The sequence below is a fragment of the Thermobia domestica genome, chromosome 3 (genome assembly GCF_964235325.1).
Source record: "Thermobia domestica chromosome 3, izTheDome1.hap1.1, whole genome shotgun sequence".
Classification (NCBI taxonomy): Eukaryota; Metazoa; Arthropoda; class Insecta; order Zygentoma; family Lepismatidae; genus Thermobia; species Thermobia domestica.
Window position 1 is genome coordinate 35,081,412 of NC_137456.1, and position 17,751 is coordinate 35,099,162.

Genomic DNA, 17,751 nt, shown 5'->3' on the forward strand with positions numbered 1-17,751 from the left:
ATATTTGCAGAGTGCAAAGTTTAAAACTTGAATAATATTTTAATTTTTTCCCTATGAAAAAGTTAAAAATCAAGAGCAAATATACTATTTCATCAACAATCCTCTTTTACTGTTCTAATATGTATAATAATAGCGTAAGAAATCTAAAAATAATTCAGAACACGTTTCATATTTGTTATTTTTTTTACGTAGTTCTAGCTGTAGCATGTAGTGAGTGGTATTTAAATGTAATAAATTCACTAATTAAGCATATTCGAATTAAGTTTTATTTTTAAGTTAGGGATGAAGGGGCGGAGAAATATGTAGTTATTGGCGGCGCCGAGAGCAAAAGTGCGTAGGGGCGCCGAGCTTTTAAATGCAACACTGGTCGCTAAATTAATTGGTAGAAGTTTTAATGTCATTTAAGACCAAATTTAGTCCTAACGGTGGCAGTATCCGTTTGCTCTCCTAGAAGAAATGAAAGGGGCTGACATCAAAATTATATATATATATATATATATATATATATATATATATATATATATATATATATATATATATATATATATATAAGACCGACATTAGTGTCGAATCCATAATTTTCGAGGAGGATTAGATAAAGAGTGGCACTCCAGGTGCTTAATGATATAGAAAATTAGTTTTCTTTCTTTTTTTACGTTGGTCTACTTTTCTACTTTTCCTTGATTTGAGACTTTCAAATTTCATCCTATTTTCTACTGAAATGTGTCTGTAAGGCAACAAAGAAATAATTATATATGATAAATTTAAATTCATTTTAATTCGGAAGTTGAGAAACACTTTGCCATTATATATCGAAAAGGTCAGATCCACCAGTATTGTAACAGAAAGGTGCTTGAGCCATTGACGGTACAAATTCAAACTCCGATAAGTGATAATTTCACAGTCTTGTTTTATTACAAGTGTAGCCTCTTTAGTCAACGGAGAAGAGGACGTGGATCATGGGTCAGAGTTGATGTCAATGGGTGTTGGTGGGTCGGAGTTGGTTGCAATGGTTCAGAGTGGTTCATAGTTGGTGATGGGTCAGAGTGGATCACGATAGATGATGGGTCAGAGTGGGCTAATGGGTCATTTGGGTGGTGGGTGATACTGGATCATGGTGGGTCGTGGATCAAATTTTCATTGACCCACACCATCTCTGGTTAAAATTGTACTAAAGATAAGAGGCACCGAAGATGCATGTCGGCTATTATGCTCAAATTTTGCACATAGATAGTACCCCACCAGAAATCAATAAATCTAAAACGGTTCACGGTATCACCTCCTAGAACTCGAGATGTAGGGGTTTGTCTGATTGGCTAAATTAAGACGTCAATGATTTATCCATCAACAAGCAAGCTTTTTATGATCGTTTCCGTGGGGAAATCAGAAGAACACGTGCCTTGTAATCGTAATATTGATAGTTCGCGTCCACCTCGGGGTATTTTTTTTTTTTTTTTTGACTCACCTAAATATAAACAAATCACACATATAGGCATTTTAACATATTTTGGGAGAGTAATTTTGTGGTTCGTTGTCGTACCATCGCGTCTCTGCCGCTGGTAGTAAAGTTTTCAAAATGGAGCTGGGGCCACCGCGGATTGTCGCTGCGGGGCCACCAATTTTTGGCGAGAGGTCAATAGTTGACCATCTGTAGTCCACCGACGCTTACAGCTTAGGGTAATGAACGATGTCTTTGCCTTGTAGACGTAATGACTACCGACGTCGGCAGTCAACTAGCTTTTAGTATTCTTTTACTAACCATCTATCGTTCATGTTTATACACGGTGTAATAATAATAATAATAATAATAATAATAATAATAATAATAATAATAATAATAATAATAATAATTATTATTATTATTATTATTATTATTATTATTATTATTATTATTATTATTATTTGTAGTAATATTAGTATAATTGATAATAGAATAATTATATTGTCTATGTGTTGTCTAGGTAGGACTACACACAGGATTTGGCTAGTTTTAGTTTGACTCGACTGTAATCCGAGTCGAGTTGGAGGATATTTTTCGCGCCGAGTCCTAGAGTAGACCTCAAAGATGTCTGTTTCGAGTCGAGTCGAGTTTCAAAGAAAAGTCGCTCGTGCCCATCCCTACTAATGAGACCTTAATCGGAGTTAAGCGAAATCGAAAGTCACACTATTTATCTAAGCGACCCCGAAAACTATGAATTCGACACTAATACCGATCATTTTCTAGCAATCTTTTATATGTATCCCCCTCCCATTTACCATAGGTAACCAGACAGCACTTTTTCAGACTATAAGAAATTTGGTTAAAATTACTCTAGGTCAGTGGTTCTCAATCTAATTCCTATCACGATCCCCTTTTATCACATCCTCTTGCCAGCGACCCTTTTATAATTTTTGTCTTATAATAAGCTTGTGTGGGATTTTTAACATACCTATTTCTATAATAGTAGAATCAATTTCTTGTTTATAGTGAACAGTGCCGTGGCATGGAAAATCAGCGCTCGGGGCGAGAGTATACGACGATGTCTCCGTACATATGAGTGAGGTCGACAGACTAGCTGCGAAGTGCCACCATGGTTGACACGAAGCTCAATAAAATTTTCAAAAATAAACCCTGCCTTTCCTTGATTTTGAGCACATTTTATTACGTTTTTCCTTCTATTTTATACATGTGCACATGCACTTTCCTATAGGGATGCACGCGAGACGTCTCGTCTCGTCTCGCATTTGCGATACGAGACACGAGACAAGAGTGAAAATTTTATGCGAGACGCGAGACGCAAAATTACAAAGCTCTTCTCGCAGTCTCGCAACATTTATGAATTACATTTAATTGTATATTTAGTAATTTTACATTTATTGAGTTTTCTAAGTTGAGCGTTAATGCCTCCATGAAAAAAAAAGTTATTGGGGCAATAGACATTTTATGAGATTTATTATTCATCAAGGTTAATTTTCAGAATTAAAGCCTTCTTTAGTTTCTAAAAAAGAAAAGCTTTGTAATTGTAATTGGACACAAACACATACACGCGGGCGCTCACGAATACATGAACTTCTATTTTTGGTCTGAAAAGCGAATAAGACTCCCTATTGCTGCGAAATATGATATTTCTCTTGTTTCTGTCTTTTTCACATTACTACTAGCGATTGATGTTGGGGGATGGTGGGGAAATCCCCTCTCGTCAAAGTTTATCCCCGGCCCGGCTCGCAGAAAAAACATGATATTTTTACATGGAATAAGTATTTTCTTTCTATATATTTATCAAAAACATCCCCCTCTAGTTCGGAAGTTTAATTCAAATACTGGTTTGGCAGGATGTCCCTATAGGTTTCGTGGGATATGGTGGGAATGGCCCTATATCTGTCAGTAATTTTATTTTCTAGATCTGGCAGTATAAGTTGAAAGGGAAAGTTGATAAAATGCGATAATCCAACATTGCTACAAGCGCGTTCGAACCAAAAGAATTGGGTCGTATTGTGTTGTGAGGAGTTCTTTTGTTGTGTACAAGCGCTTTTGGTGGTATAAAAACATCTTTATACTGGAAAATCACCCTTCAAGGAAACGACCAAAACGTGTAAATGTTGATAGTGGCGACGATATTTTAGAAGAGCCAAATATTGCTGGACACCTCCAAGCTGGAAAACAATGTTGGATCCAGCAACAATTTATGCTGGTTTTGCTGTAAATTATGCTATTAATTTGACGAAAATTAATGGTCCAGCGATCAAATTCCAGCATAACTTTTCTTTTAATTTGGAGCGGAGGGGACACAAGTTCGGATACCATGTTGAACTCTAGGTTCCGTCTCCTTAGGATGTTATAAACATTCATCCCATGGAAAGCAATGGCAAACCACCATTCACCTTGCCAAGGGACTTTTAGGTCAAATACCTGCCTTCGGACAGAATATCACATCATCATTCATTAAAAGCCATAGAATAACACATTGCAAAATTTTGACCTAGAATATATGCGAGACTGCGAGACCATGCGAGGAAGTCCCGCGCGAGACGCGAGATGAGACTCAAAATTTTATGCGAGACGAGACTTTACATTTGCGAGACGAGACCTTACGCAAGACGAGACCAACGTTTGAGGTTGCGAGACGAGACGAGACTTTTCCATTTCTCGTCTCGTCTTGTTTCGCGTGCATCCCTACTTTCGTAACATGAGTAATACACTTCCTCCGAAATTTGTGCCCCCTTTTTTCGGCGCCCGGCATTGACAGTGGATACAGTAACTGTACTATCTATATTCCCAACGAAAAAGGTGCTGGTTCAAGATGGATGTTAAACTCCTTCATTGAAGAGGACATTAACGTATCTGATCTAAGCCCACAACTTCTTGACCAAATAATAGAATGATCATGCTACAAGTCTTTGCAACTGGTTTTCTGTAACGAAGACTTGGACAAGTTCTGCCTGATGAGAGAAGAATATCCTGGTCTGGTGTCTGCTGCTTTAAAAGTAATAATTCCATTTGCTACATCGTACTTGTGCGAAAGTTTTTTTTTTTATGGTAAACATTTAAACAAAGACAAGAAATCGCTTATCAGTTGAAAATGGCTTCATAATGTTCATCACGAAGATTGAACCGGGCATTGCTGCACTAGTGAAATTACACCATGCTTAGGTATCTCATTAGGTTTCAATTTTAATTGTATTTCAATGTGCAGGTTTTGTTCCATGTGTATTTTTCTAGTATTTCTATATACAGTTCTCATTAGTATCATATCATTCGTCTTACATTTAAATTCATTTTTAAACAACTCTGCACCCTTTGACAATGTTCAGTAGACTTATTTTTTATTGTTCTTTCCAGTATGTATAAAAAATAAAAGTATGCCTATCAGAACAAAATTCAAAATAATTTCCGGTAATAGATTCTAACTATATTTATCTCTTCCGTTTAACTTCGCGACTCCCTAGGGGCCACGACTCCCAGGTTGAGAAACCCTGCTCTAGGCATATATCAGTTATGTTGGAACATACATACATACACTTTTATATGTATAAATGCAGATAAAAGAGAGTTGAGAGAGAGCGATTAAGGTATTACCGCTCTCAATTTCTTCACTTTACTTTTGCGATTCGTGAATTTCTTACTTGACAGTTTGGGGCTAGCTATTTTTTTGTCTTGAACCACGATCCGATTTTCGATATGCTCTACCTAAATGCTGTAATGCGAATATTGAGAAGTTACCTGCGTATGAAAATAGCTGCAAATAAATACATTACATAACTTATTTATTGCTATTACACGATTTTCTTAATTTGTATTTAATATTCACATATAACACACCGACGTTCTGTCAATACCTCAAATGTTATATTTTATGGATAAGAATTGCTTATGTCGTGAAATGATATGAATATATATATTTGGTCTAGGAATTAATTCGTGCGGTTGGTACGCACACATTGAAGCTGTAGTACAAACACAAAATACATAAATACCTTAAGAAAAATATTGTCCATCGCTAGCCACCACTTTCGCCCATCTGTCAGGCAATGTACGGATTCCGTGGCGAAAGAAGTCCTCATCCTTGGAAGCGATCCAGTCAGAGACCCATGTTTCGATATCTTCTGAAGAAGTAAACCGCTGTCCAATCAAATCGTTGTTCATGCAATCGAACAAGTAGTAGTCCGAAGGAGCAACGTATGGTGAATACGGCGGGTGGGGTAAAACTTCCCATCCGACATTTAATAAATAGGTTTTGACCGGTTTTGCGACATGTGGGCGAGCGTTATCATGTTGAACAATAAGTTTATCATGTCTGTTCTCCCATTCTGGTCGTGTTCTGGCCAGAGCTTGCTTCAAACGCATTAATTGTCGTCGATAACGTTCTCCATTCATAGTTTCACCCGGTTGCAGCAGCTCATAGTACACCACACCTTTCATATCCCACCATATGCATAGCATAACCTTTGCACAGTGAATATCTCGTTTTGGTTGTGATGGACCTGGTTCACCTGGTTTCACCCAGGCTTTTTTTCGTTTAGGGTTCTCGTAATGGATCCATTTCTCATCACCCGTAATAATTCGATGCAGAAGCCCCTTTCTGCTCTGTCGTTGAAGCAGCAATTCGCAAATGGATTTTCGTCTTTCAACGTCTCTGTCTTTCAATTCATGTGGAACCCAATGTGACATCTTTTGAATCATTCCCATGGCTTTCAAGCGTTTGGAGACTGTTGTTTGATCAACGCCTAATGCTGCTGCAAGTTGTTCCTGCGTTTGACACGAATCCTGCTCGAGCAATGCTGTCAATTCTTCGTCTTGAAATTTTTTTGGCTGTCCAGCTCGCTCTTGGTCTGCCAAGCCGAAATCACCACTTCTAAACCGTGCAAACCACTTTTGACACGTTCGCTCAGCTAGAGCATGGTCACCATACACTTCCACCAAAATACGATGACTTTCAGTCGCACTTTTCTGCATGTTAAAGTAATGCAGCAGGACACCCCGCAAAAACACTTGATCAGGCACAAATTGCGCCATGTTCACTTAACTACAAACTGGTGTTGTTGACGCTTTAATCCACTGCCCTATACTACGAACGATACGCGATGACAGGGGTTTGCAACACATGTGTGGATACACGGAACTGTGGGACGCTCCGTTCGTTGCGCCATCTCTTGTCCACCCGCACGAATTAATTCCTAGACCAAATATATTCAACTGATATATACAACTGATGGATTGTAATGTAACTATTTTACATAATTTTCATGCATTGAGGAAAGTAGAATATCATAAAAGAATCTCACCTGAACGGGTATCGAACTCACGATTTAAACGCTCGGGGGTGTACCACTGAGCTAACATGACCGCTTTTCAGAAGCTGCTTCTGAAATATAACTGAGCTCATACGTAAATTATTTTTTTCGTATAGAAATCACAATGACGAAACGAGAGTGTGAATATATAGTTTCGAAATATTGTATCATTAACTATTTCAATCAACTTTACTTTTTTCTACACTTAATATCATTTCAACATGTCTTATTATATTTAACAGAGCGAAAAACATATCTGTACATTTTTTCCCGATTGCTAAGGTTGGCTTGGAGTTTCGAACCAGCAGCTTTAGTTTATTGTTTTCAGAAGATACCCGAAGTTGGACTTCGAAAGTGTTCGTCTCAATACAGCTATCATCATATCGCTCAATCTGTTTAGTATATGGTATATGTTTTTATACGTGTAAAGTCAGTATAACAATTCATTCTTTAAACAGCTTTTCGTATGTATTAATATTCCTTTATAAAAACTGTTTTTAATATTATTATTATTGCGCACCATTTTCAGATTTCTTTCGCTAGTCGTTGACCAAGTCGTTCCCCACAATAGGCGTGTCGTGCAATTAACCAACCACACGTCAGGTACTAGCTTTTACCTATTGCTTCCTGCTCACAGCTCAGAACATTGGTAACTATGGATAGACGTACAGCAGTAATTACTTTATGGGAGTTGGAAGGCTATTCTGCAACTGCAGCTAGCAGGCGAGTAGGTGTCCCAGCCTCTACAGGAAGGCGATGGATTCGGAAATATGATTCCACACGTCAACCTGGTAATTTACGATCTTCTGGTTGTCCGCATGTGTCAACCGAAGCCGAAGATGCGAGATTAGTAAAGGAAGCCCGGTTAGACCCACTAAGGACATCTAGACAGCTAAGGGAAGCTTTTCTTTTTCCTGGTAGTAAGCATACAGCTCTGCGAAGGCTTCGTCATGCTGGGTTACGTGGCTGTGTTGCTGCCGTGAAGGAAAAACTCTCAGACGACCACAAAATTTACCGTCTCGCGTTTGCACAGGTGAATGTGGGTCGCAATTGGGAAAACGTAGTTTTCTCAGATGAATCCATATTCACAACATCAAATTAGGGACGCCGTTTTCTGTATCGCCCGAGAGGCACCCGATATGACCCTGGATATGTTCCTGCTTGAAATCGCAGTGGCCATGTATCTATTTCATGTTGGGGTTGTATTTTCAGGCGCGGAGCAGAACAGCTTCACAGAATTGAAGGACACCTGGACAGTGCTCAGTACTTAGATATTATGAGTAATATCATGGTGCGATCTGTACGAGTATTTCAGCCTGATGGTGTTATTCAGTTCCAGCAAGACCAGTCGCCACTACATACTTCCCATATGGTTCAGGAATGGTTCGCAGGGCAGCCTGAGATTGATTTAATTGACTGGCCGCCTCGTGGAGCAGACCTCAATCTTATGGAAAATATGTGGGCAGAAGTGAAGCGTACTCTAAGGGATAGTTGGCCTAAGGCAGATCCACCAAGAACCCAGGATGACCTGTGGCATCTTGTTTCCGAAGCATGGCTGGAGGTAGGGGAAGGAGATAAATTTGTCACCCATTTAATAGATTCCATGCCCAGAAGAATGGGACGTGTAATAAATTCAGAAGGGTATTGGACACAATATTAATGTCCCCGCCTTAACTCCCGAAAAGAGTCCTTTTCAGGACTACCTAAACGCTTCTGAAAATATTTCTAGAAGTAAACCACTCCTTGAATCCGATCTCTGTGCAATTCTACAAACAAACAAACAAAAAAGATAATTCTCTGTAGGCTTTGAACTCAAGACGACCTCATTAACAAGCCCGTACTCTACCAGTGAGCTAACATGAACACGCAAATCCAACCTGAAGAAACACGACTTTCAATTTCCGGTATTCCATAACACTGATGGTCATATACTTTGCAAATGTTGTATTCAACTTGGGATATTCCGCAACACATAAACAAAGCGCGCGCGAGAGAGAGAGAGAGAGAGAGAGAGAGAGAGAGAGAGAGAGAGAGAAAGAAAGAAATATACAAAAGCATATTCAACGTATTCGAATGAGACTCTAAGTAAACATATTCCGTTCTAAAGAGAATTTGTGCTTCTTCCCGTGACGTTAAGGGGTTCAGGAAAAGTTATGTGTCTTGAAGCAGGATCCGACTTTGGATACTCTGTTTACACACTTTCTATATCCGTAGAAATATACTGTATTTCACGAATGTAAATAACATGCTGTATTGAGAATATTGAGAAGTTACATCTGTATGACAAATAGCTGCAAATAAATACACTACATAATTTATTTATTGCTATTAAACTAACCTAACTTGCATTTAACATTATCATATATAATACCGACCTACTGCGAAAATTCTCAAATTTTATATTTTAAACATAATAATTACTATGTTCTGTAATGATTATGTTATATATATACACAACTGATGTATTTTAATGTAATTATTTTATATAATTTTTCATGCATTGCGGAAAATATAATTTTGAAAAAGCATTGACCCACATGGGATTCGAACTCACAACCTTATGATTTGAAATCCGACAGCTTACCAGTGAGCTAACACAAGGACTTCTGCTAAGCTACTTTTAGCGATGTATAACGTTTCTCAAGAAAATTATGACATTCATACCCACTAGAAACGCTATTTTTGTTCTACTTTGACTATTATTTTAGTACTCAGGCGATAATTATGTTCTATGTCTTAACTTTGAGCATTCTTTTACATATGGAAAGATTCGTTTACATATCTAAATGTTCCATTACGTATGCAGAGCTAAATGACAAACAAGCATGTGGTGACATTAATACAAAGTTTCGAAATATTGTGTCATTAAGTATTTCAATCAATGTTGCTTTTTTTCAACACTTGATAACAAGTTTTATTATATTTAAAAGAAGAAAAACACATCTGCAAACTTTTTCTCGATTGCAAAGGCTGGCGTGGAGGTTCGAACCTGGTTTACTATTTCCCGAAGATACCCGAATATGGACTTTGAAAATTTTTGCCTCAAAACACCAATAAAGAATGCGCTCAACCTTTTTGAGACAAGGTGTACCATTTCATCTTTCCTACTTGCTATCACATCAGTTTCGCTATGTAAATCAACACTGGGACAATAGCTATGACTAAGCATAGTTGTAATTTCAGACGCAGGACTTACCACGCTGCCAGTACGCAGTTCAAGTTTCTCTTTTTTTCTTTCTTTTTTTCTTTCTTTTCTTTTTTTTTTTGTTTGCACCACTATCTCACTATCTGATTTCTCAGTCGAAGAAGTAACACCTGGTTTATAGTTAGGATCATTATCTCTGTCATCAATGCCATCTATTTCTTCGTCTTCTATGTCGTCTTCTTCTACATCATCCTCTGGGTCAACGACAAATGCTGGTTCCTCGTCTATGTCTTCACTGTCTTCCGCTGCTTCATCCGTTAACATTATTTTAATTTCAATCTCTGTAAGACCTCGCAAAGAAGCCATGTTCGGACAAAACATTTAGAGAATTACAGTTACTTTACTATTAGAATGGGTGAAATTTCACTCAACAATTACCGACAGCGTATACTACGCATACAACACAGCTGCACGTGACACTGACTGAATTTGCACTAGCTGGATAACTTGCCATCTAGTGGCAACTAGTCAAAAATGTCATTGGGTGAATTTTCTCCCATCCTAGGAATACCGGGTTTAAAGGGGATGACGAACCAAAAATGCTACTTTGAAAAATCCTTTGTGCACGCATTGCACAGTTTTGAAACCTATATTTTTAAATAGAACAGAACAGGATTTACTTATGAAGTTTTAGACCACAGTCTCTACGTTGAATAGTTTTGGAAGCTTTTGGAATATGGGCCTCTCAAATTCATCTTCCCACGCTTTCGATATCTTATATCTCCGAAACTAGTTCAAATTATCAGCTGTTCTATTGTGTGTGGGGTTTGTACAGTACTTCCTTGCTCTGAGTGAAGTTTCAGGGTAGATTCCGATATGACCTCATTGTTAGTTTCCTTGTCAGAGTTAAGCAGTCTGCACATTACGGTCTTCCATGAGCCAACCATTACATGCGAGGACGAGTGACTGCTTTTCACTCAAAAGCACTTCTCGCATCATTTCTCATCTGCTCAGAAGAATTGGGTGAACACGTACTCGCCCAGCGGTGCTTAAAATTAGAGTCTCTACCGACATTGCATAGAACACAACACAATAATGTGTATGGTGAGATTCAATAATATGAAGAAAAGTAAAGGAGAAATAATTTAAGGATGACCCCCTGGCCCCAATCGACAATAGCATAGATTCCTTTACTCCACCCCTCTATTTCTTCTTTCACCCCTCCTGTTCGCCTGCTTTCCCATTGCCTTTAGAATCATTTATGGCGCGTCGTTTTGTGAAGTGAGAATTGTATAAATCATCTGAGGGCATTGTTTTATACTGCAATGCTTATCTGTTTAAACATAATCCGACTTATGCAGAGTAGTTTTGACATATGATTATTGTCACGCTAAAGGCCTGACTACTGCAGAAAACATGTTAGATGAACTCTTTAGTATGGCGCTATTCATGCTTCAAAACGACTCTGCATAAGGCCCATCTGCAGATACTTAAGCTAAATGTTCAAAATACTGCACAATAAAAACTGAAGATGCTGAGCCGTAAAAACAAAGTTGCAGACCGTCGCCAATGTGTGTATTTCATTGTAACCGTTTTGTGTGTGTGTGTGTCTGTGTGTGATTCTTCCTCTCTTCAGAAAACGCCCGCCATCACGGACGAAACCTCCCGTATTTCAATTCCTCAGTGTGTTAAATGTTAATACTTTAATTTACCTTATTATTAACCTTTTTTGCCATTCTGCTTCCTTTATTTCCTACTGCGCATAACTTTCAATTAAATAGGCCTACGCCTTATAATCTTCTTTTTCCTTTTTTTTTTTAGGTGAATTATGTTAGTAAAGTTGGGGAATAGATGCAAAGGATGCTACAATAAGAATAATGAAACGCTTGTTAAGTGATGTTGTTGGAGTGAAGTATAGTTACTCTGGTCTAAAAGGCAAGAACGCATTTGGCAAATTAAGAATGAAAGATGTTGTCTTTGGTAAGTAATTAGTTCAGAATGGCTGGATATTTTTTCCTACTTGCTCTATATACTTTATGATGAGTATGTCGTCGGTTGTAAGGTAAAATACTTCACTGACATGGGTGATGCATGAAATAATTCACCATTTGTTTTGTTGATAACATATTTTTAGTATGCATATTGCAATGCGAGTATCAGAAACGGATACACTAAAGAAATTATCCTATTCGTAACACGTTGAATATGAACGCCAGTTTGATTTTGAGTTTTTAACTGAATATGGTGTTCATTAGTGATTAACAGACAACACGGAAACTTAACATAATGTGTTTTTCTGGTAAGTATCACTTATTTGGATAATGTTGTTACCAGACAAGTTGTGCGTTTTTACTAATGTGAATTTGCGATTGCTCCATAAAAAAAAAATGCTTTGACCGTTACAGTTTCCAGCCATAGACTGATTTGAAACTTTATTCTAATTTACAGTCTTAGCTCAAGTGACTACTTTTTTTGTGGGGCAAAGTCTAAAGAAAAGTCTTTTTGAAATATCTCCAAAATTTGATGTAGCTCATGTGACTTCATGCGTGCAGTGAAATCATGGAAAACATGTGGCGTTGTAATAAGTAACATCCGTGTTCGCTTAAATAATATTTAAATTGAAAATGGCGACAGTACAAAAAATGATTGACGTTCGAACATTTCTTCACAGTGTACTTCTTTTGATGCTAGTCTCATTACAATATCCATGCAAATAAAAGCTTTGTCGGCAGAACAAATAATGAATTATTTCGTGTGAGACCCAAAGTCAGTTTTTACTTAAGCCCGGCGATATGTGGCAGGGTTGTTCCATGTCCATACATTCCATAGCTCAACATCTCCAGAAATAAATGTCACTTGCAGTACTGTCCTAGTAGAAATGCAGAGTTAGATTCATACGTGTAGCATCTTGCCAGAGCCACGTGTTTGAAATATTTAAATTTATGAAAATATTGCATCACTATTTACTTAAACTGTATTCTAATATGTTCTCTGTTCATTCTAACCTAATTAATTTATGGATTTGGTTTTGGTCTTAATATTTAAAGGTTGAAAAGTAAGCTATAATGATACGCAGATAGAATTGTTATTGCCTTGGTCATTTCTTCTAAGAAAGGTGATGAAATTTTTATCCAGGAGAACAAGAAAATAAAATTTAGTTGAAAGAAAGGGTCGGATTGAAAATGTACTCTAGTTTGATAATTTTGTGTGGAATGGCCCACATATGTTTATTTCCTTTTAAAAGAATTAGTACTGTTAAAATTCCAGAATAAAGTGAAAAGTATTTAAAACACATCGCTGACATATATTAGAAAGAGTAAGGTGGGTAGATATTTACACAGTATTAGAAGGGCAGTTATTTGGTCTTTTCCTACTTGCTATCTTTGCGTTAGTGCCTTTTTATGTTGCACGTTTAATATGCGATAAATATATTTTGGTAGTAAATGGGCTCAAACTTAGATAATAGTTTTGAACTCGATTACGGATACCTATCTTATATCATTTTTCTTTCAATTACACACAATATATCATGTCTTCCTCGAAGTTAAAGTTAGAGGCAAACGTATATGATTAAGTAGATTGCCAAATTCTTCAGTTGCTGTTTTTACATTTTCTGGTTATAACTAATTTAAATCTCATGGATTTGCAGATGTTAGAATATCAAAATAATATACTATAACTCATTTAACTCATTTATTCTTCTTTCCATAGAATCCGTAGGAAAGCTTGCTGGACAGTTACAGAAAAAGAAGTGGAGACGACAATTCAGAAGTGGCTGCGACGAGCGAAGCAGAGACAGGAGGGAAAAGAACAAAGGTTAGTTCCTATAATTTATTGGGCACGTAAATTTTTAAGTAATAAAATTCCATATGTATTCATGCTGCATAACTAGTACATAAAGTTACGAAACTATAAATAAAAACATAGAAATGTTTAAACTTTAGAAATAGAACGCTTGCATTCACCTTTGCGCTGCCACCTTTGCATACATTAATTCGGAAAGGTGGAGTATAATAAAGTATTGGAAATACTCATTTTTGTTTGAAATTAGGTTCAGATTTGTTCGTGATTGCGAAATGAAGTTTTACCGATCGCCATTTTGAATTTTTTTCACTAGATCATTTTGATTTCTACCCAAATAAAGTGTTGTGAATACCCATGTTGTGTAAAATTTGGTTCCGATATGTTGATAATTGTGGAAATTACGGGTTCTTAAAACGTATGGTGTCTACATTCTGGAAAGTCAAGGAAATGGATTTCAGTCAGGGAAACCAGAAGAAACTCTAAAAGTCAGGAAAAATGCAGAAGAGGGCTTTGCATTAGATTTGATCCTATTTTATTACTTTATAATTAATGTAGAAATTTACTATTTTCTTTACATTTCAAGTTGATATAAGCAAAGATATACTAATTTTATAAACCTACAATGTACTAATTCGGATATTAGCATCTAAAATGGCCTAGATTTGATTTTAAAATTTTTGATGTTCCTAAATGTCCTAAATGCTTTTGAATTTGAAATTAGCTTTACACGGCTTCCTCCAAATGCTATGTTCCTTTGTAATTTGTGGTGGGTGGGGTCGATAAACAGAAGTCAAAATGTTTCTTTCTCAGTGCCATTCTGAGAACGTGAAATGATGTCACGCTCAACACTATTTCAAATATAGGATTTTTCAATAAAAATATGTTCCATGTAGTTTTAGAAAAGTAAATAGGCTATGCTATATGCTGTACCAAATTTCAACTAGCATTAACAACTCCAGATAACGAATATTTTCATTCCCTATAATACTTGTTAGCTTAAAGTTTATTTTAAAATTCTAGAAAGGCAAAGTTTGAAGTGCGCAATAACTTACAAAGTGTTAATATAACGCCCTGAAAAGGATTCATCTAAAAATTTTAATTTACACTTTGTTAGACTTTAAGATCCGAAGTCTAGGGATTAGATATTAACTAACTAACTAACTAACTCTATGGCCTATGGAACCCGGAGATTCAATGCCGCGTTCACAAAAGTTCTCCACTGACTTCTATCCTTAGCTAACTGCATCCAGTTTCTACTTTTATTCCAATCTCTGCGAGATCCATCTTAATACTGTCCTCTCATCTGCGCCTATATCTTCCTAATAGTTGTTTTCCGATTAATCTTCCAGTCAAGACTTTAAAAGCGTTTCTACTTTCTTCCATTCTAGCTACATGACCAGCCCACCTAAGCCTCCTAGACTTGACGATCTTAACAATGTTGGGTAAACCATATAAGTTATGTAGTCCTCGTTATGAAGTTTCCGACATTCCCCATTCTCGTTCCTCTTGGGTCTGAATATTCGTCTCAGGATCTTGTTCTCAAATACCTTCAGTCTGTGTTCTTCCCTCAGAGTAAGTGACCATGTTTCGCAGCCATACAAAACAACAGACATGATTATCGTTTTGTTTATTTTAAGCTTCAAATTCCTCAACAGAATTCGCGACGACAAGAGATTTTGAACCGAATAGTAACACGAATTCCCTGCTTTTAGTCGACACTTAATTTCTCCGTGAATATGATTTTCGTCTGTTAATATTGATCTTAGATATTTGAAACTATTCACTTTATCAAAAGTATTATTTAATATTATAACACATCCATAATTTGTTGTATTCCGGTCCCGACGCACTTTCTAGTATTTAGTTTTCTCTGCATTTACTTCTAAACCCATGTCCCTGCAAGCGTTTAATAAGATCTCTGCATTTCTTTCTATTGTTCTCCTATCATCACCTATTAAATTTACATCATCAGCATATGCCATAACCTGGTGAATACCGTTCAACTGTAGGCCGTGGTTTCTATCTTTGATTTTCCTTATAGCGTGTTCCAGAACGAAGTTAAATAATAATGGCGACAACGCATCTACTTGTTTCAGACCTTTTTCGACGTGAAAGCTCGTGGATTAAAATTTTCCTACCCTTACTTTACTTTGGGATTCATTTAAATATATCTTAATTAATCTAATTTGCTTTCTCGGTATTCCAAACTCTGTAAGAACGTTGTATAATGTTTCTCTCCTAACCGAGTGGTACGCCTTTCTAAAATCAATAAATAGTTGATGTACCGGGGTATTGTATTCCCACTGTTTTCGAGCATTTGGCGAATGGTATATATTTGGCCGATAGTTTATCGATTTCGTCTGAATCCGCATTGATAATCTCCAATAATTTCATCTGCGTATGGGGTCAGTCTTGCTAATATAATATTTGAAAGGTTTTTATAGGATGTTGACAGAAGAGAAATGCCTCGATGATTATTACAGTAAGTTTTGACGCCTTTCTTGTGAATTGGAACAATGATATAAACATTATAATTAGAAAGACTTCATGTGTGCTTTGGAGGTTGATTCCTGCAAGGACACTGAACATATTAGACGCAGTGTACCCTCATATCATACGCATCAGAGGGTGTCTACTTTTCTTCCTTCCTGGCGGCTTTTTTTTTTATTTTGCGGTAGAAAACTTGGAATCTCTTCTTGGTTTTATTAATATTGTTTCACGTTTCTTCAAACACTTATAATATGTAATTCTATAGTAGGTTGTCATAAGAGAAAAATAATTTTAAGTACATGCATTTCTCAATTGATTTTCATTGTACTGTTTATTTTTTCTTTCTTTTTTCACTCATCTAGCATAATTTTATAACGTTCCATAATTATTCATGTCAACACATTCTCCGTATTGTACAGAAGAAATGGCTTTCTTTCAAATTTGCTATTTTAAGTGTTTAATCTTTCATAATGCTTAAGGAAACACATTTTATATAGCTCTGAGTTTCGTTTGTATAGTTTAAAGTCCAAAGGTCCCAGGTTTGATCGCGGTCCCAGTTGCGTAATTTTTACTCTTTAAAGTTAAATATCAAGAACCTTACTTAGCAAGTTCATAATTAGATTTTAATTTTGATCGTTGTGGTGTGTATTATACCCAGAATTAATTTTCAATTTTTCTTAATTTTAGAAAAGAGAAAAGTGGAGCGTAGGAAGAAAGAACTTCATGAGGAGTCAGCCAATCATTGGGTCTAATGTAATATATTACTTAAATATTATATATATATATATGTGTGTGTTAACTAAATAGGTTGAGTATATATTTTTTTACTAAGTTAAAATATGATTTTTTTAAAAAGTATTTTGTTTAGTTATAGCATTATGCGCTATAATACCTTTTATAGTCTCCACAATAATTGCTATACAAACCAGGTATAAAAAACTTTTCATATCATTCTTATACGAAAAAAGGTCATTACTATCTTATTCAATATATTAAAAATTAAATATTGTTGACCAATCTATCTACGAAAGCTCCAATATTAAAAACACTGTTAAGAAGTTCAAGATGTACTTAGAGGTAACCCAATAAAGTATATTGTTATCTTACTCGTTTTCCCTGTTACACCTTTCTTATTATTTGATGTATATAACTTCAACAATTTAAAACGTCCGCGCCCATTAAGGGACGTCATGGTTTGAGTGAAGTTAATATTCTCCTATGAGCATGATATTATGAAAAAAAAGTCTTTGGGGGTAGTGTTAAAAAGTTTTGCTGAGAAGTGAAGCGTAGCTGTCTTGTCTATTTTCTGAAACTTTAGACTGACTAGTTGCCTATCGGTGTAAACCGACGCTTACGGCATGGGGTTGTCCCCTCACAAGTGAGGCAGATTGTAATCGACCAAAAGTGTTTTGGAACAATGGGGAACCTCTTCCGACTTCGAATTCTGAATAATCCGTTTAGGATCAAGTCGAATCAAGGCTGCCCCACGAGAAGGTAGAACAAGTGAGGCAATCATTCCAAGCACTACGCTCGAGAGCCTC

At 36.5% G+C, this 17,751-nt stretch overlaps 1 protein-coding gene across 1 annotated transcript in view; it reads left to right on the top strand.

Moving 5' to 3' along the window:
* The window catches only part of LOC145680274 (uncharacterized), a 101,876-nt gene extending 84,873 nt beyond the window's left edge, over window positions 1-17,003 (top strand). Inside the window, exons 2-4 of the mRNA XM_081750625.1 lie at window positions 11,738-11,896; window positions 13,628-13,732; window positions 16,898-17,003. Coding sequence (XP_081606751.1) covers window positions 11,794-11,896; window positions 13,628-13,732; window positions 16,898-16,962 — 273 coding nt within the window. The 5' untranslated portion in view covers window positions 11,738-11,793 and the 3' untranslated portion in view covers window positions 16,963-17,003. The remainder of the gene's footprint in view (window positions 1-11,737; window positions 11,897-13,627; window positions 13,733-16,897) is intronic.
* The last annotated feature ends 748 nt before the right edge of the window (window positions 17,004-17,751 follow it).